Below are 21,028 nucleotides of genomic sequence, written 5' to 3'. Positions count from 1 at the left end.
TTTTTCTTTGATCATATCTTTGAACATTTTTTTCCCCTATCCTACTTGTTACTTTATGTTTTTATAAGGTAAACCCTTTTGGAATGTCCGGTTATCTTTGAGAGACGGTCAGCTCTTAAAACGAATGTTAAACTTTTGTGCTTTGTTTGACATTCGTTTTCCCAAGCCCCCCCACCCCACCCCCCGCCCCATCCCTAAGTGTGCCATCAGCACTGTCAGTTCTGGGTGTCACCCCTTTTATAAAGTGTCTTTATCTGCAACATTGACTTTTTCTCACTTGTTTCCTCCTTTGATATCTTACACATCTTATTTTGGCTCTTGTTTCAATGAAAGGCCACATTGTCTTTAGCTCTTTTATGCCTGCCAAGAGCATCCAAGATGTTCTTCTGCCCTGCGACCTGGTTCTTTCAGTAGAGATTATTTCATATCAATGTCATATATAACATATGGCATCATATACTTTATATGTATATAATATACATAATTACATATGATGTCATATAATACACACATATTCTTTCATAAATGTATGTTTTCCTTATTATTTTTTGATGGTATCTAGGGGAGAGGGGCTGCAGAATTATCTCCGAGCACTTGGTCATCAAAGGTTCCACCTCATCTACACTGGTCAGCTGTCATTTTGCATCAGTAAGCACCTCCCTCACCACCATTTCTTCTTCTCAGGCGAGTCGGAGGGTGATGTGTCCAAGAAGGAATGTCTGCATGTTATGGGTTTTCTGTTGGATGCATTTGCATTTATTTCCTCACGGGTTCCCTCAGTCAGCGTCTGCCCAGTTGATAGCCATTTATGCCCCCAACTTCACCCTGCCACCCTCCTCACTTCTTGGGGGGAAACGGCATATGTGTGTATGTTGTCCTTCAGCCTCAATTTGCTTGCTGCGGTGAATGGGACAAGGAACCTCAGCCGTGACTTGTCCCTGCCTCTAGATTTCTCCCTTCACGTAAGAGTTGGTCAGCTGTTTCTTGGGTTGTTGCACACGTTTTCCTGGAAATTTTTTTGCTCTGTAGGTCTTTTTATCTGCTCATGGCAGTCGCCCTTGTTTGAGCCTGTATTTGTATTTGTTATTTCTGTTCTGTGTCGTCTGTGGTTTTTGATAGAGGCTCTCCTATGGTTTCACTGAAAATAGCTGATTCTGGGGCGCCTGAGTGGCTCAGCAAGTTAAACATCTGACTCGATTTGAGCTCAGGTCATGATCTCCCAGTTCATAAGATCAAGGCCCACCTTGGGCTCTGTGCTGACAGCATGGAGCCTGCTTGGGATTCTCTCTCTCCCTGTCTGCCCCTCCCCCACCAAAATAAATAAATAAACATTAAACAAAGAAAATAGGTATTTTCTATTTTCAATTATTTTTGCTGTTTTCAGTGGATATTAGGGAGAGGGGAGAGCAGTAGAAATATCACTGCCTTCAACAAAAGAATATAAATTAACAGAATTAAGCAATACAACAGTTAAGATATTTATCCGGGTCTCCTCACTTGTTTGAATAGGAGAATAGAGACGTGTAACACAGTCTTGGGAAAGTAAAGTTAAAACTCTCAAAACAGTTTACAAATGTGGATCCAGGCTCTCGTTGCACTGAAAGCTTGGTGGAACGATCGATTGCCAAGGCCTTGAGTGGTTGGAAAGCAGTGTGATTGGACTTGTTGTTTTAGGGACAGCTAATATTTGAACAGGTGTTGTAAAAATATTCCGAGTGTAGAACACAGCACAAACTTCTGATTCTTAGTTCCCTGTCGGTATTTCTTGACAGAGAACAGCCAGGCCTCACGGGGACCTCTTGGGAGATAGTTGGATTTAAGAGTGAATAAGCGTGTGGAAGGACCTTTGAAGGCCCTCAAGGTCGGCAAGCTTATCTTAGATATAGGAGGGATCCCTAGTAGTTTTTTGAACTAGGCGATGAGATAATCAAAGCTATGCTTAAGAACCCGTCATCTGGCAGTTGAATTGAAGTGTATTTCATTTGCCCTCACTGGGACTTAGGGTAAATCCTTTGTACTCGCTATTGCTCTCCGTACGGTTGTACAACCTAGGGAACTATTCCTTTCTCAAGAAGCTTACTCTAGTGGATTCAAGAAACTGATTTTGAAAAATCAGATTCAGTAAAACGTTCATAGCAGAGTTGATCTCAACTCTTACCATCATGGGGTAGCTGTCCTGTGTTGCCAGCCTAGTTCCACCATAGTAATGGATCTGGTCTGTTATTTCATACCACTAAGGTGAATTCTATCATTTCCATGGAACGCTTTAAAGTCTACCCCCATGTCCCTGGAATCCTGTTGTGTCCCATAAATTTTGATGGCTTCTTCAACGGCAGCATGTTATATCTCGTTTTTCCACATTCGCTCGCTTCTAAGTCAGGTTTCATCCGTCCTCATGATGGCTCTCCCCTCTTCTGTTGCACTCTTGCTGCTCCACATCTTCTCCTAATTATGCCCGTCTGATGGCTCCCTCTCTAACATATTTTTATTCCCTGGTATTTTGCTCTGCTGTTGTTTTTATGTCAGTCTTGCCTAATCAATTAGAATTATAGTCTACTTGAAGATATAAATAATCGTCTACATTTTATTTATTTATACATCCCATGTTCCTCCAGAAGATGATTTGAGCATGTTCCTTCCGTATTACTATGTTTTGACCTTTGCTCAGGTGGTGGACATTCGATTGAGGAGGGTCGATATTTTATGAGCTAAGAACATAAATGACCAACAGAGGAGTTTTTGTTGTTTTTTATTTATGGTTTTTATCTGTTTGAAAGTCCTACAGAGATAAATCACCTTTATCAAATCAACTCTATGGGGGAAAAGAGCATGAATTTTGAGACTCTTCCAGTCAGTGAGCAAGCATTACCAGGAAACATACTCAATATAAATTAAATATAAGTTGCTTTTCTGTAAATACGTACCTATTACCTTTTAAAATTGATGTATACCTTAAATATAAGTTCTCAAAATATCAGGGCCCACGATATTGGGAACTTGGTTTTTACGAAAGAACGACGGTCACGTCCTGTGGCTCTTTATCCCTCAGCAGCTGTGTCCAGCTGGTGGTCTGCATTCCCACCCCCCACCCCCCACTTCTTCAGTGAATGGAAACATTTAGGTCAATATTGATATAAAACTTCTTGATCTTTCTTCTCTTTCAGCTTTGGTTCGCCTTTGTTAATGGATTTTCTGGGCAGATTTTATTTGAACGTTGGTGTATCGGCTTGTACAACGTGGTAAGCATTCTCCATCTCTCTCTGATAGCAGGCAGAACTTTGGTGACATTCCTTTACTGTTTATGTCTGGGAAGTGTATCTAAGTCAATCATCTGTATACATAGCAGGCAGCACAAATACATCTTTAGGCCCTTTGTTGCTGCGACACATCCTGCAGAAGCCCAGGCTCTCCACACATGGTTTCAATCATAGCAGATCATTCTTGAATAACCCCATGAAATTATTAACCCATATATCTTGATAATAGACCCTTGTTACCTCCTGACTAAATGCCTGCACAACATTTCCATGTTTTTAGCTCAAGTAAGAATTTCTGAACTACATCTAAACCTATTCCACTTCGTAATTTTATTTCTGAATTCTTAAACGTAGATATGCATATATAGTACATAAGCGCGTGTCCACTTTGTCCTTCTTGAAAGAGTGTCCGTCCTTGCAGAAGAACATTTTCTTCCACAGCTAGTGCTACAATAATGAATGCCGACTTCCAGCTCCCATGGTGAATGGTAATCAGCCTGTTTGGTATTTTTCATGATTTCAGAGTTCTTTTTTCATTACTTCACTATAGTGGATTCAAAAGCTAGAAATAAATAGAAACCATAAGCTAAAATGATGAACTGTAGCGACTTAGCTCTTTGTTTTTCTGGTGCGGGGAACTAAGGGGCTCGTAGGCGGGTGCTTTAGACGCCCCGGAAGGCAGCGTCTCGAGTCGCGCTGTCCCATTGCTTTTGGACGCTGACTCTGGCATCGCCTGCCCTGAGGGAGTTTACAGTCAGAAGTCGCCATCCCAGGAAGCTGTTGATGGAAGTTACCAGACAGACGATACGGTGTACACCGTGGGGCGGTAAGTATCCATAGCTTGGGTATACATTTGTGGCTGGACGTTTAAGTCATCTGCCTGCTCAATCTTTTTTTTGGTTTCTCAGTAGCTACCACGCTAGGTGCTAGGTCTGCGGCAGGCTGCCCCAGCCCTGTGTAGCTTGACGGGTTAAGAGGGTCAGATGGATAGACTGAGCTGCCACTGAGCCTGAGCTCCCATCTCATCTTGGGTTTAAACAGCGTGGGTGAGCCAGTCAGCGTGCTACTACCGGCTACGCTGGCGCATTTATTGCTCATCCGTGGGCTCGAAAGGCAGAGGTGACAGGTGGCGAGAGCAAGGCTGGGCCGATGCCCCTTTCTCCCCTGTGCGAGAACAGCTTCCCTAAGCCGCCTGCCACGCAGACAGCGGCTCACGGACCTCCCCTCGGACAGGCTGTTAACCCTGCAGGCCCTAAAACTCTTTTGAGTAGATGAGAATTAGTCTCTGCACCATAACGATTTAGTGCTGGAAAGGGCCAGGTCCACGCCCACGTACGGATGTATAAATAGGAAGCTGAGACCTGTGAGACTGTGTCCCCTGGCCAGACAATGCCTGGAGGTGAGCCCTACCTTTATGCTCAGGCATGAGAGCCAGATTCTTTTCTTAGCCGTGTGCTGCCTTGGACAATTCAGATTAATCCAACAAACTTGGATTGAGGGCCTGCTAGGCTTGGATGGTGTTGGTCAAAATAGGGTCCACACGCCACTTGACCACGATGTGTGTGATCATGCAGATACCTGAGTCCCACCAGAGCTTCTCGGAGACCGTGAGAAAACAACATTTTAAACACACTTTGTTTAGGGACGGCTGCGCATACGAAAGTTTAGAGCCCACAGTGACCTTTGATCCCTAGGGCTGGGGGGTGTTGTATGCTTTTGTGTCCCCCAGACTATAGGAAAGAGAATATTGCACTAGAGAAGTGAATTTCAAGGTGCAGTGGCCCTCCAGCTCTGTCAGACCGCAGTACAGGTGTGGGAGGGAGCCGCCACGCAGAGCTAGAAGAGACGGGTCTGGGAGGTGGCGTCAGAGGGGTTTTGGCCTCCGGAATTCACTTAAGCTGGAAGGGGCAAGCCTTTATTATGACCATTTTGTGCTTACCTGCATTCTCTCTCCTTATGTGTGCGTACGTGCGCGCTCACCACGGGGACAGGTGCACCACCCCCCCCCAGCCCTCATGTGTACACGCACGCCAACACAATTACTTCTGAACCAGTTGAAAATAAGACATCAGGCTCCTTGCTGCCTAATACTGTGGAACATAGTTGCTACGACCATTCTCTCATGTATAACCACAGTATAATAATGATCAAAGCCTAAAAGTTATCATGGATATGGTACTATTATGTGATCCATATTTGTCCATATTCTAGTTTTACCATTATTGTTTCAATAATGTCCTGTTTAGCAGTTTTCCCCTCACTCCTGCCTCACTGCACGGAGACCTAGTACAAGAGGCAGCTGGGGACATCTGAGTCGTTAGCTAGCGACCCCTCTTCTGGGCTGGCTTTCCCCTTGCCATTTTCTCCAAACAGTATTTCCGTCTTGCTTTTTCTTCTGTATTTACTCTTGATGTCAGATTCTCCTGGCCAGCTAAAGTAGCGAATCATGGTTTCTCATAGCAGATTAAATAGCATTAAAACTGACCTGAAACTCTTAAATCTCTCAAAATAATGAATGAACACCATCGATTAGATTCTCCCTGTAGTCAAATTTCTACATCATCTTATTTTATGGTGTCAAGAACCACCATGATCAGATGGATTTCAGCTAGATTTCATCCCTTATTTTATTGCAGTAACCCTTAATGTGTTTTAAACGGTTTCAAAAACTCTTATTTAATCTTATCAAGCCAGCATAATTTGAAGGACAAAACTATGAGCCAAGCCTCACTTGTAAACAGAAATATAAAACATTCTAAACAATCAGCAAATAGAGCTCAAGAGTGTATCAAAAGAGTAGAAAAGAATATTTGACCAAGTAGGATTTATTTCAGGAATACAGGAGGTTTAGAATTTTTAAAACTTTCTACATATCATATCAACAAAAGAAAAAAGAAAAACACGATCCCATCGGTGGATGCTGAGAAAGTATTTGAGGCAGTCAGCTGCCATTCCCCCAAATAAGAGCTCTTAAGTAAAATAGGAAAGAAAGTAGCCAATTAAGTATAATCCAGACTATTTAAAAAAAAAAAAAACCAACAGTAGCATATTACCATAAATGGTAAAATTCTTAAACTATCTCATTATAAATAAGAAATTAGTCAGGGATTCCTGAAATCACTATATAATTCAGCTTAGCTTTTGGAATTTTCAGCAATTGCCAAGAAAATTTAAAAACTGTTACTAGAAAAAATGATTTCTGTACTTATACAAATATGCACACAAAAAACAGCCTATTAGATGTGTTATATATGGCTGTATATCTGTAAAGCCCCAAAGATATCAATAAAAACTAGAATTATAAGAGAATTGATAAGGTAACTAGATCTATAATAAATATTAAATACCCATACGTTTTTTTCTATCCTAGCAATCAATAGTTTTTTTGACTCTAGCAAGGAGACTTAGAAATGCAAAGGAGTAATAATTCCTTTCGTATACATTGCATAGGAATAACTTTTATAGTGCCAAATAGAAAAAGGTCCAAAATCCTAGTGAAGTATACAAAATAGAGTAGCACAGCTAGAAAGGCATATTATTCTCTTGTATGAGAAGACAGTATCATTAAAAAAAAATACTCCTCTAAATTGATATCTAAAAATATGTATTCCAAATAGAATTCCGGTGATTGGTGGGGGAGGGGAGTTGCATAAAATGATATTGAAGAATAAGTGGAATTAACAAGTATCTGAGAACAAATACGCATGGTACAAAAAAGAAAAATCCTAAGGGTCAGCTTCTCATCACTAAACATCAGACAGCACTCTAAACCGGTTGTAATCAGATCAATATGATACTGACGTGAAACCGCACAAATAAGTTAGAGAAACTAGAAGTCAATTCCAGTTTGGGATTCCAGATCTACAATATGTGAGAATTCAATAAATGTCAAAGGTGCTATTTTAAGGAAGAGTTTCGGTTCATTGTGTTCTAACAACTGGCTCTTCACTTAGAAAAAAAAAAAAACCCCATAAAATTGGCTGCTTATCTTATACCACATAGATAAATAAATTCCAAATATGTTAAGACCAACATGTGGAAAGTGAAACTATAAGATTCCTGCATGAAACCCCTAAAAACTTTCAGAACCGTAATTGGACACTCAAAGCTATTCTTGACCATGTAAAAATTAAGCGCTTTTATATGACCAGAGAAACCGTAAAGAAAACCAGGAGACAAAGAGTGCATTTGGATGCAACTTTATAACATAAAGACAGAATTGGAATCTGTTAGACTCCAAGACCTCCTAAAAAGTGGATGAACCACGAATAGAAAACGGACAAAGGACCTGACCTGTTCACAGAATCGCCAATCCAGATATCCAGCAAATAGATAAAAACATGCTCAGATGCCCTGGTGGGCAGGGAAAGGTAAACATTTTTTTAAAGCAAGAGTTGATATCTTTCATTTTTCAGCCTGGAGAATATTTTTAGCGCTGGGGCAGCAGGGATGAGATTACTTCTTGTCCTTCCTGAAGGGAAAGGTTAAATGGTTGGAACCTTTTTTTGAAAACCACTGAGCAACATCTTGTAAACTTCAACCTGCATCTTTTTACCCTGCAACCGTATTTCTGGGAATCGCTGCCACAGAAATAAAATGATCAAGGTGTATTTGTTATGATATATTATAGATGTTTATTGCGGAATGTGTGTGGAAACAAATGAACACCTATCTGTAGGTGAATGGCTGAAAAAATACCGGGCACCCAAATTATGAATTACTGTGTGGGCATGAAAAATCTTGCATTAGTGTGAAACCCAGGGGGCATGTGAGGCATTCCACAATGTATGGTTTTGCGAGAAAAAAAGCGATGAAGAAAAACACGTTTCTATAAAACAAAGAATGATCTATGTGTGTGTGGTGTGTCAGAAGCAGGGTGAGAGTATGATCGGTCCTACGGGGTGCTTGGCCATTGGTGAAGGATGGGACGATTTGCCGTGGGTAGAAAAGTCCAGTAAAAAGTGGGGGGGTGGGGGATAAGGATGGCAGCGTAAAGCGTGTGTGACGGCACGTAGAAGCAAAACAACAGGGTGAGTTGATGTACAGACGTGCGCAGCTTCTGAGATGTGGGGTAGGAGCACCTCCCTTCAGCAGATTACTTGTGTTATTGTGAGAGGGGCGAGTACAGCCCCTCTGGATGCTTTTAACCTTGAAATCCGGAGCACGTTGAAACCCCCAGGGCTGGCTTCCTCTCGGCTCCGGGGTGAAAGAGGAGGCTGCAGGTTTTGTCGGCCCTGCTCCACCACATCTCCGATTGTTTTATCCTAATAGGTTTGGAAAAGGCTTACTTATCTGGACTCAGGCTCCCAGTAACTGGTGTACAGAGTTCTCAGAAACACACATCCCGTTCCCACGCGCTGGAGCGCTCACCGGGTTTGTGGGTCGGGATTTGCTCAATGCTGACAAGCAGCGAGTGACCCCGTCTGTGACCCCTTCCCAGAACCGCGTCAGAGAACGACCTTACTTTCCCGGCTGAGGTGACATGCTCATTCCAGATGTCTTCTTCAGGATCTGGATTTCTCTTTCCAAAACACAGCTACGAGCGTGCCAGTCCCCCATAGATCACAGGTGAAGGCTGTGGACTCAGAAGGCACCAGGAACCTCATCGTCCCGGCAGGTTGCGCTGTCTCCTTCCGTGCCTCGTCTTGTGTCGCATCCTCAGCGGCCACCATGCTGGATGTCTTAGGAGCCCTCCCCACCCCCAGACGTGCCACCTGTGTGCCTACCTGAGGCTTTGTGAGGGATGCTGGATTCACGGGAGGGTCTGCTTCTGCGCCCCTCTCCCCGACATCCCTTTCCATCCCACCACATCCTGGAGGTTCCAGTACCTTACAGGTCAGGCGCTCTTTGGTCCCAAAATCCTTTCTTGACCCTCCCTTCTCCTTCTCCATCATCTCCCCGGTGGGTAGCTCTGCAGAGCAGCGTGTTGTGTTTATTTATACGCCCGCTGCCGGCTGCCCGGCTGCGCCTCTGCAGTAGACGGAGCGCCTGCTTCTTTTCCTCCTTCTGACTTAAAACCTCCATACGTATTCCTGGTGCTTATCACAGTGTCTGGCCCATAACTCATTCCGAATAAATGCCTGTCAGGTGAGTAAATGGGTGAAGTACCTCGTGCTTCCTGCAATCTGAGCTCAAAGTTGGGATGGGAAGTTGTAAAGCTGTGCCTCGGCGACGCTAACGGGAAAGCGCCGCGCTTGACAAAGCCACCTGAATCAGCACCCGTTTGACAAAGGAAGGTAGTTGTTCATTTAACGTGGTTTCTTCGCTAATCGGATATTTATGGTGTCGTTTTTAATGTTCAGTGGATTCATTTTATGCTGCTTACGTAACAAGTAAAAACGGTCTTTCGTGTAATTTCTTTGTTTGGAGGGTGCCTGGGGAGTTGTGAATCACTGATGCTCAGGTCTGGACTTGACTGAAAATTAAGTCATCATTCTGTGGAGCTGAAACACTTCAACCGTGTGACTCGGGAAGGCGGCCTCTTCTAACGGCTCATTGTTCTCCGTACAGATTTTCACAGCCTTGCCGCCCTTCACTCTGGGAATCTTCGAGAGGTCCTGCACCCAGGAGAGCATGCTCAGGTTCCCGCAGCTCTACAAAATCACCCAGAACGCGGAAGGCTTCAACACGAAGGTAAACGCTGTTCGCCCACGGTTGTCACCTCACGGGGGTGTGAGCACCGCTCTTTGTCTCCCGGCTCTAGCTACCTGCCTGAGAGATGGCGCATGTGTTAGAGAGAACATGTGAGAAGAGCTGAGACCCAAGCCCCCTCCCAAGTATAGCAAGCCAGGGAAGTCACGATGCCACGTCGGAAAGGAAGCTTCCGTGTTGTGCGTTCACTTCCTGTTTGTCAGCTCCTTTTCTCTTGTCCGCGTGTGCCTGACATCAGTCTGTCCAGTGGCGCCCATGGCCCCGGGTCGCTTAGGACCAGCCCTCAGAGACTCCCTTTGTGAGGCGGGCAGGGAACTTCCCTAACAGAGCCTTCTTGCCACCTGTGACTTGGTCTTTCAGTTAAAAGATAATGTTTCTTTAGTCAGTGAGTAAAACTGGCCAGATGTCAACACGGCAATCAAGTCAGTGGTGGGTATTTTTTTTTTCACCCTGGAGAATCAACCAGAAGAGAGAAAGCAGCTAGACCTAAAAACTGTAGGCAGTCCTGCAAAGGGCCAGGTGGAAGCTGGTTTAGGTTAGGTGTTGCCAGGAATCTGCAGTGAAGACCGGCGAAGGGGACTCCCAGGGTCTGCCAGTCATAGCTAAGTGGCTGAGCGTTAGCGGCCAGAAGGGAGACCCGTGCCTGGCATGGTGCAGGATGCCTGCATCGCCATGCTTCTGTGTCAGGTTTTTGTGCAGGTGGGGATTAGGACGTTGGAACAGAGGTTCATTTTCACATTTGAACAGAGATCACTTAAAATACGGGGCGCTGGTTGTGTGCGAGATTTGCTTGGGGAGCCACCGGGGCCTTAGTAAGGATGACGGGGGGTCCTCAGCAAGAGGACAGTCTCTGAAGCCTTTGTTGGAAGCCAGGTATTCCTGATGACCTCCGCTCAGAGCTGCTTTCTTTTGGGGGAAGCATAATCACGTCCAAGACGGGAAAAACCCAGAAGGGATCCAACTGCTTCTAGTGTCTTCCATACACAGGAAGACGTGCATGTGCAGTTGTATCTCCTCGTTCCCCGTGATTTTCTCGGGGAAATACGGCCTGTTCTGCGTTATGGACATAAATCTGTTACAGAGCTTGGATCCAAAGGCCGTGTGAGACAGGAAGTTACGTAGGGAATGGACCCCATTTGAAGAGCGGTAAAGCTGAGAATGCTCGGAGATTTATTTCCAGACACCTTGAAGATTTTTCTTTTTTGAGGGGGTGGGTGAGGAGGTCAGGGAAAAGGTAGGGGGAAAAAAGAACATTTAAAATGGGACAATCTTAACGTCTTATTATTTTTTTCGTTCGTTTCTGTCTCCCCGCCACGACCTAGGATCAAACTATAGGGCAAGCCCCGGAACAATCTGTAGCTGTTTGAATAAACTCAAGCTGACGTCAGTGTAGTAGTTCCGTCAACTCGATAGTTAAAGAGATCATGGAAATGCATTTATGAAATTAAACTTTGTGTTCTTTTGTTTGACCTTTCAAGTGTGAAAGAGCATTTTTAAATGTGCGTATCAGCCAGACTCCTGGAAATTAACAAGCTGCATGGGAGGGAAAAGAGCATTTTTAAATGTGCGTGATATTAACCAAACTTCTGGAAATTAACAAGCTGCACGGGAGGGATTTTAAAAAGCCAAACAAAACAGAGTGCCGTGTAGAAATCTACATTTAAAGTGTTTTTAATGCTTTCACAAAGTACACAGTTTCTGTTGCCTGTTAACAATTTTGACCTAATATCCTTCTCTTTCTAGATGATTGTAAAATTTTGTTGTCCCTCTTATGATTATAAAAAATGGATTCGAATTCATGTTTTGGATGTGGACAGATTGTACACTGCTCTGTGTATGTGTCCATAGACATTCAGGTCTTTCTAGTAAGGTGATATCATCTGGAGACTGTCCAGTCATTTGTACATAAAAATGAGGAAATAGGTATTTTTTTTTTAACGTCAGGAATAATACTCCTGAGTGTCGCAGGACTCTGCCGGTATCCTTCACAATGAGCTGTCTGTTGAGTTGCGCAGAGGTCAGGAGTTACGGGCAGCTCTTGACTCCCTTGGTTTGTTTTCCCTTAGGTTTTCTGGGGTCACTGCATCAACGCCTTGGTCCACTCCCTCATCCTCTTCTGGTTTCCCATGAAGGCGCTGGAACACGGTAACGGCTTCATGATCTCAACTGTCAGCAAGTAGCCCTGCAGTCCCTCTGGTGCCGGGTGTTCACAGGTCTCCCCTCCCCCCAGTTCTGCAGACCAAGAGATCACAAGAACACATTCTCGAAGAAAAACATACCTAAAATCTAATGAGAGCTAGGGCTCAGGTTTATAGCTTGTAGGTTTCATCCATTCTGGCTCTGAGAGCCCAATTTCTTTCCAGTTGCCTGGAGAGTTTAAATGCTAGGAATTCTAAACTTTATTTTTAATAACCGTTGGAGAGAAGGCTCTTGAAGCAAAGCACGGTACTGTAATGAAACATCAATGCCCCCTTCCCCCCCCCTTCCGCGGGTTTGACATTTTCGGTTAATTACCTGGGCTTTCATTTTCCGCCCTTACAGACCCGTACACAGAATAACTCAAATCTGGTGAGAGCCTCACCTCACACCTCATTTCATGAAAGTCGCCTGTCCTTGATGTACGCTTTTCAAGCCAACTGTTAAAAGTTTGAGGACTGATTCTCTCAACTGGTTTTTGAGTCCTTCCTCCAGCTGGAAGAGGGCATGTGAGAAAGGCAGCTGACTTAAGATACCCAAAAGGTTGCATCCTAAAGAGACATCTTTTACTCCCAGAAAAGGAAAATGTATCATGAGAATGCTCCTCTTTCATCCCTCTCAAATAGTAATAATCCCCCTGGGAAAAATTACTCCAAATGTTGACTAGACAAGGCCTTTTATTGTTCAGAGAACCAAAGACTATAAAGCCTCCAAGGCTCTTTGTTTCTGTGTCACTATGTTTTGTGCTTCGAACAGAAATGATTCATCCTCCCTGATAGTCTTGAACCTATTAAGTACTGGCAGAGAAGACGCACACCCAGCCAGTGCCTTCAACCCTCTGACCTGTTCTTTGAGTCGCATCAGACCGCCTTGTCCTTAGAGGGTCCCTAAGTCTCTAGATCAGAAAATAAAACTTTCTGCTTCTAGACCCACCCGCACAAGGGGCTCTCTAGCAAAATCCTGTCCTTTTAACTCTCAAGCTTTCCTGGGATTCGTTTTTACTCAGTGTGGAGTTTTACGTTCTGAACGAGTGGGGGGGGAGGGTCACGAAGAGTGCTGGCTGTGCTTTGTCTTAGGAGCCCTGCCCACTGGGTGGTAGAAGCAGCCGCCACTGTATCGGGATGGACTGGCGGTGGAAGCAGTTTGTGTGATGGGCGTAGGAACAATTTTGGGGGGCGCCTGGGGGGCTCAGTCGGTCAAGCATGACTCTTGATTTTGGCTCAGGTCATGCGTGATCTTGCGGTTTATGAGATCGAGCCCCACGTCAGGCTCTGAACTGACAGCGTGGGACCTACTTGGGATTCTCTTTCCCCCTCGGTCCCTCCCTCTCTCTTTCTCAAAAAAATAAAATTTTTTTTTTAAAAGAACACTTTTGCCAGTTGTCCTCCTGACCCCCGGGCAGGGAAACGCCGGGAATGGCGTGGACTGGGTGCAAGTCCTGTCTCCAGGCCCCTTCCCCTACTTATGTAGATGTTGCACTCTGCTTCTAACTCCAAATTGCTTGCCTTGGGGCTTTCAGATTTATTAGACGGTCATTTACTTGCCTGCTTCCTAAAGAACTAATGTGGCCTGTTCTGCGGTAGAGGCAGTGGCTTTCCAACCCTAGAGCTATGATTTTGTGCTTTGAGACTGTGGGTTATGGAGGAATTGTTAGCGTCACCCTAGAGTCCATCACGTGGATCCATTCGTTCATCTCACGTAGCCTGTGCTTAAAAGCAGACAAACTCCCGCAAAGTTCCCACTTTACCTGAGGTGGTAACACCAAGTGAATTGCAAGTTCGTTTCTGCCGCCCGTATCTGCTTCCCTCAAATTCGGCAATTTGCCTCGCAGCCAGCCAAAGGGTGGGTGTTTCCAGTTTGTATCGTCATCACCATCATCGTCAATTATTTCATTGTATTTAGTAATCCTGCGGCGGGGGGTTCCCTTTTCATTGTGCTGTAATAACATCAACCTACTGAGCGAACCTGTATAAGATAAAGTAAATTGCAAATATTGAGTATATGTGGCAGAGAATTGAAGGGGGCCATTGGTGTTTTTGTCCGTTAGTTGACTTCTTCCAACAAATGAATATTTTCGAGTTTATTTCTTAATTCTCATGATTAATGGATAGCAAAAATGGTTGTATCCTTGCCCATTAACCTCATTCATGTGATATTTATGTCCAAGGCACTGTGGTGGATGTTAAGGGTGACAGGTAAATGTGAGTCTTACCATCAAAGAGTTTGTAGTCTGATAAAGGAGACTGGATTCACATCTGGAAGCTTCTAGCACAGAGTAGAAAATAACTGCCTCAAGTAAAATACAGATGATGTGCTATGGGATTTTAGAGGGCTGAGAGAGGAAAGACTTTCTTTTGGAATGATTAGTGACCTGTTAGGGTAATATTTAGGCTGAGCCCGAAAGCCCAGGTAGGACTGAGACATGGAGAAACGGAAGGAAGAGGCGAATATAAAGTGGGGAACTTCAGGGCTGACGTGGAAAGCTTTGCGGAGGCAATCCCTTCACGGGTGGAAGGCAGGAAAAAGTTTGAGAAGGTGGGTGAAAGGTGGACGGACCAGGCCTCGGATGTGAGGTTAAGGTGGGACTGAAAATGTTAGGTAGAGGGTCCCCGTAGAATTTAGACTGAGGAGAGGATGCAGACCAGAGCAGTCTGGGGGAACGAAGGGGTGACGTCAGGCAAGGTGAATGAGAGGAGGAAAACCCCTTGTGTCTCCAGGAATTGCAGGGACTGTTCAAGAAGAGTGAAACCCAGGAAATGGGAATATGTTTAAAGAGGAGGGAGAATGTTTTGAGGACTTCTGTATTCAGCAGAATCATGGCATGTCCATGACGTGCCCTGACCCTGGGAGCACACGGATATAAATTCTGCCTCTCTTGACCCCTGGCGGCTTGCAGAAGGTCAGAGCCCATGATCAGGAAGTGCGTGTGTGACCACCAGCCTCTAGTGGGTCAGGGAAGAGGCCTCTCTAAGGAAATGATGTGTGTTTTTGTAAGATGAGGGAGGGGGGGTGATCAAGTGGGGCAGGAGAGGTATGGGGAAAAGAGCCTTCCTGGCCCACCCAGGCAAGCACACAGGAACCTGCGCCAGCCAGGGATGGTATTTCCCAGTGTGTGTGTGGAGGGGTTGGGGACCTGAATTCCAGACTTTGTTCAGCCTCTCATGAGCGTTTCAGGATGCCGGGCAGTAAATGTGGGTAACCTCCCCTCCTCTGTCCCTAACCTATTGCAACTATAATAAATCAGATCCCATGTTACCATGTTTCCAGTGTCCGCTCTGGGGTCAGCAACGGCACCCGTAGTCGAGACAGCCTCAGCATAGAGGCGGCAGGAGATGCTGGAAGGGAGGGCAGAGAGGCGAGGTGAGGGTCACCTCACGAAAACCCAGGTGGGGACTTTTCTGGGTGAGGGGCTGGAGGTAAGAAGACTGCTGTGTAGAAAGACACGTAAGGATTGACAAGAAGATGAGATTTTTCTTTGGGGGGTTGGTGCGTGCGGGGGGTATGGGCGGGGAGAGGAGGAAAGTCAGTGGTGGAAATCTAGAAAGATTGCAAGTCTGAGAAGGCAGGGATGTGGCGGCTGATGGGATTGCTTGTTTCTGTGCTGATTTACAGTCTAAATGTCAGTGAGTTCTTGTGACACCCGGAGTTACCATGTAGAACGATGTACCACCCCACCCCCGAAGACACCTGATCGGAGACGAGTTGAGGCACTTGCAAGGCATGGAGGACCCTGATCTAACAGAGGAGCACCTCCTCCACCCCCGAGTCCTGCCTGAAGCTCTTCCTCAGACTCCTCCCCACACCCAGAGCCTTAAAGGAGTTTTGCCTGACCGGCTAAGGTCCCTAGAGTATTTCCTTCATTTCATTGACTCACGCTTTGTGGATTATGTCTCAAAGACGGTGAATTGTACTAGGGAGTTCTGTCTCCACTATCCACGAGGAGAGGCGTAGGTCCATACCAGTGTTCTTCACTTTGGGCACGCAGTCATTGGAAAGGAAGATTTTTGAGAAGGTGTGAGCCCGCCAAAGGCTCCAGGAATTTTGCTTTGCTTATTTTTGCGTGGTTTTGGATAGACCTTTCAAAAACACTCCTTTGCTGATGGAGTTTGTGATGATTCATTTCAAGTTTCAAAATAAATGTTTCCACTCAAGCAATTCAGCAAATCAGATTTCCTCCAACCATCTCAGCCTGACACTCAGTCCCAGGGCCCGTCTGTAACTCCCGTGCTTTGATGTGAAAAGCGATTCTAGGTTAAAAGCAGAGATGTCACCTTTGCAGGGACTGAACTTCATCAGGACCCTTGGTGTCAGGGCACACTCAGGTTTTCTATCGGTGGATCCCGTGCGCAGATGTGAACAGTCGTTCTCGAAGTGGAATGTGGTTCTTGGCAAAAGGAAGTAAAGTCAGGTTTGACTTACAAAAAGGAAATTTTCAGATTTTTCTTGATGAAATTTAAGAGGGGGGTGACGAGAAAGAGAATATACTTACCAGCTGAGAAAAATTCCTAAAACATTCGTTTCTCAATTCTTCACAGTCCACACCCTGGAAATCACTCCCTCCCCTTTTCAGAAGGAAAAGTACCATATGAATACTTATTCCATCGACATAATTAAGCAGTGAGGTCTTTTAAGATTTCCGGAAAAGTGGGGCGCCTCGGGGGGCTCCGTCGGTTAAACGTCCGACTTCAGCTCAGGTCATGATCTCACGGTTCGTGGATTCGAGCCCCACATCAGGCTCTCTGCTGACCACTCAGAGCCTGGAGCCTGCTTCAGATTCTGTGTCTCCCTCTCTCTCTGACCCTTCCCTGCTCTCTCTCTCTCTCTCTCTCTCTCAGAGATAAATAAAACATTAAAAAAACTAAAAAAAAAAAAAAGATTTCTGGAAAAGGCTGTTTTATACTTTTTAATCAACATGCTGCTATAAGATCAGTTTTGTAAACTCTGCCCATGGATAAAACGAAATGTGGCATTCCTGTCTCTGCTTGTGGCAATGCAGGGTCGTTTTTGCTTGAACTATTTATGATCTGTGCCTGGTGCTGCAAATTTAGCCATCTCACCCAAATCCTAATGCCTCACCTTGCCTCACATCAAGCTGAGTTTGGGCAGGACTGCCATTTTTCTCTCAGATTGGGACTTCTTAAAACTCAGTTATTCATTGAAAAGAATAAGCTAAACGAGTCTGTTCCCTGTGCCAGGCTAATGCTGGTTTCTGGGCGCCCAGTCGGGGACCCGCACGGCTCTAACTCTTCCCTACCCTACCTGACAGCACTACCTCTGGGGCCAGTCACAAGGACACATAGTCGCAGCCACGAAGTTGATCCACAAAATGCTGTATCTTCTTCTTTTTTTTTTTTTTTAATTTTTAAGTTTATTTATTTATTTTTGAAAGAGAGAGGGGCACCTGGGTGGCTCAGTCGGTTAAGCGGCCACCTTCGGCTCTGGTTATGATCTCGCGGTCCATGAGTTCAAGCCCCGCATCGGGCTCTGTACTGACAGCTCAGAGCCTGGAGCCTGCTTCGGATTCTGTGTCTCCCTTGCTCTCTGCCCCTCCCCCCCTTTCTCTCTCTCTCTCTCTCTCTCAAATATAAATAAATTTAAAAAAAGAGCAGGAGAGAGAGGATCCCAAGCGGGCTCCACACTGCGGGGCTCGAACTCACATACCTGAGCCAAAACCAAGAGTTGGACACTCAACTGGCTCAGCCATCCAGGTGCCCCCAGAATGCTATATTTTCAAGTAAGGGATGTGAGACAATAAGCCCACGTGTTATTCCCCTTGAAGGGCCACTCGGTGCTGTGCACAGATTTTGAAAGATCTACAAAACATGAAAAAGATGGAGGGACGAACATTAGATGCTACATGCGACAGAGGGGATGGGTAACTGCGTGTGGCCTGTGCCGTCTGGAAGGCCTCTGGGTGGCCAGTGTAGCGGAGGGTGGTGATGAGACCCTGAAGCACGTAGGTGAAGTGCGTGGGCCTTGCTCGCTGAAATCTACAAAGGTGGAATCTTTTGGAAGCTTTTTAGATTTTTGTACAAATGAAACTACAGCGTATGACCTAAACAACTCACTACTAACCCAGTCATAATATACTTAAAACCAAGTTTCCAAATTCATATTCAGAACTGGTTTTTGTTTTTTTTTTTTCCCAGCTTGGGTTTGTTGTCAACACAGCAACCGTTGAAGGAGAGCACAGCCGCAGTCCTGCCGCACTTTATCAGTTGCACCGATGTTTGCAAACACGGAATTGGGCTGGAGACTCATTATTGTCATTCAGTTAAAGAGTTCTTAGTTTCTTATATATTCACTGTCTCTTTTTTAAACATATTTTTTTAAGTTTTATTTAGAGACAGAGAGAGACAGCATGAGTCGGGGAGGGGCGGAGAGAGAGGAGAAAGAGAATCCAAGCAGACTCCGCGCTGACAGCACAGAGCCCCACATGGGGCCTGAACCCACCAAGTGCTAGATCATGACCTGAGCTGAAACCAAGAGTTGGATGCTTCACTAGCTGAGCCCCCAGGCGCCCTTCAGTGTCCCTTTTATCAAACCCCGTATTACCTGTATTTGAAGCAGTTGGGTTGGTGTATTGCTCGTAAGAAGCACGAACTAGAGTCCCAGATTTCATGAACCCTTTTAACTGTATTAGGAAGTTGAATTGAAGTGCATTAGCAAGGGTGGTAATAGACTGTTAAAACCCCCAAATCTTAGGGGCATAGCCCATTAACAGCTTATTTCTTAATCATGTCACCATCAAATGGAAGGGTGCATTGAGCATGTTTTCTTTTCTTTGATTTTTTTTTAATGTTTATTTATTTTTGAGAGGCAGAGGGAGGGAGGAAGAGAGGGAGAGCCCAAGCAGGGGAGGGACAGAGAAAGAGAGAGGATCCAAGGCGGGCTCTGCACTGACAGCAGAGAGCCCAGGGCGGGGCTTGAACTCATGAACTGCGAGATCATGATCTGAACGTAAGTCAGGTGTGTAACAGGCTGAGCCACCCAGGCACCCTAAGCATATATTCTTGTTTTCCTCGTTTCTGATGCTCTGATTACTGGGACCTTGATCCTGGGGAAACTGTCCTTCCCAGGGCTACCTAATTCGGAGAGAGAGCAAAGGACTCCCCTCCAAGAATGTCTCTCAGATCAACCAGTCCAGAGCCCACACCCCCAACCATCTCCTCTGTTAACTGTCACATAGCAATGCAATATCCCCCCTGCCCTAAATCACCCCGGGGCCAGATACCAGACAGCTAGGGACCCCCTCTCACCCAGAGCCTGGTGAAATTACTCGCACCATCCGGTCCTAAGCTTACACAGCATACCTGCCCTTTCTTGCCTGTTCATCTCCTGAAAACCCCAACAATGGCTCTGGACCACGCTCTGCCCTTTCCTCCTCTTCCTCCTGACTGACCCTGGCGCCTCCCCGTGTGGCCCTGCAAGGCATCCATTTCTCCTGTTTCTGGGGAACTGTAATGTTGAACTTCTTCCTTCATGACAATCATTTCCATGCCTGCGTATCTTACCATACCTCATTAAAACAAATTCTGGAGCCATTTCAATACAATGGGGCTCCGTCTCATGACCCCTGAGTTCACCCTCAGCCTTAACATTGAGTGGCAGGGGACAGAGCCAGGGGAAGCCATCTCAGGCAGCAAACGACCCATCACTGCTGCTCACGTGTGATTGGCAAGGACAAGTCACAGGGCCCCATGTAGGTACGAGGGGCTGGGGAGTGCTATTCAGCCGCACACCGGAGAATAAGGCACAAGTCTGTGGCCATGCAGTTGGCTGTTTGACATTGACATTCAAGTTTATTTTCCATTGTTTTTACCACCTTTTTTTTATAAGCTACCTTTTTAAAATCCATTTTTAGTAAACGAAAGTGCGAAAAAGAAACAGATTGAAATGTGAGTTCCATCCTTGACTTTATCCATCAGTAAAGGGCAGTAGAGAGGAGAAAATCCAGCAAAAGGCTTATGTAACCAGGAACTCAACCCAGCACTGGTTATGAACGTAATTATAATCACTAACACTTGTATAAACTCTACCTTCTATCAACTCTTTCCAATATTTTGTACCGCTCTTTACCGAGAAAGGAAAAAATAAATTTTCTCTTTGTGAATACGTAGCACTGGAAACAGAAAGCATAGTTTCAGTTACAGTGCAGGCCATGCAGGCGTTTGACCAGCGTGAGTTCTCCAGGTCTGTAAGTTAGAGAGTTGAAACTTGAAAGGCATCTTCACTTTCAGTATTATGTTAATCTACTGGTACCTGATTGTGGCGGTACCCCCTCCGAACGTCTGCAGTCTTGGGGGGCCCAAAGAGCAAGATGGGGAAAAGACACCCTATTACTATTCTGGAAGAAGGGCTCCGGGAAGTTCTGAAGCCAAAGGCTGGGAGAGGGAAGGCAGGAGGAACTCGGCATCGGCATCGGCTCTTCAGCCAGAATTCTTGGCAGGTGCTTGATGTCAAGGGAACCGTGCCCCTAGGTCAGATCCCCCGCCGAGTCCTCTGTGAGTGAGGTGCCTGGGATTTGTGATCCAGGTGTCCTGCGGATTCTTACTACATTAGAAATGCACGGATAAATCCGCCCCATCTGTTTTCTTGATTATTAAATCCTGCCTTCTCTGACTGTCCAGGACCATGGCATAACTTTGTCTCCAGATATTTTGTCTCCTGACTAAAATATCCAGCCACCTCTGGATATGTTTTTGCGGTTTAGCTGGGTAATGATGTAATATTTTTAATGAGCATTTAATTGAAATGGCATCTTTATGAAATGTCACCAACCTAGCCCTTTGGAATATTCCGAAGTAAGTTCCCTGATCATTCTGTCGGCTCAGAAAAATGAGACATACTTTCCCTGCATATCGTGGGTTTTCCCCGCAAATATTTTCAAAGAGGTTCTTGCAGCCAACATTTTTGGGCTGTCG

General features: G+C 45.4%; 1 protein-coding gene across 5 annotated transcripts in view; it reads left to right on the top strand.

Moving 5' to 3' along the window:
* LOC120247599 (phospholipid-transporting ATPase IB) overlaps positions 1–21,028 on the top strand; it is a 583,538-nt gene that overhangs the window by 408,359 nt on the left and 154,151 nt on the right. For all 5 annotated transcript variants that reach the window (XM_039255602.1, XM_039255593.1, XM_039255610.1 and 2 more), the window contains 3 exons: positions 3,165–3,239; positions 9,768–9,890; positions 11,975–12,053. In XM_039255602.1, coding sequence (XP_039111533.1) covers positions 3,165–3,239; positions 9,768–9,890; positions 11,975–12,053 — 277 coding nt within the window. The remainder of the gene's footprint in view (positions 1–3,164; positions 3,240–9,767; positions 9,891–11,974; positions 12,054–21,028) is intronic.

Source organism: Hyaena hyaena, unplaced genomic scaffold, assembly GCF_003009895.1.
Source record: "Hyaena hyaena isolate Hyena2069 unplaced genomic scaffold, ASM300989v1 scaffold_11, whole genome shotgun sequence".
Lineage (NCBI taxonomy): Eukaryota > Metazoa > Chordata > Mammalia > Carnivora > Hyaenidae > Hyaena > Hyaena hyaena.
The sequence above is the reverse complement of the archived record's forward strand: the minus strand, read 5'-3'. Positions and strand labels throughout refer to the sequence as shown.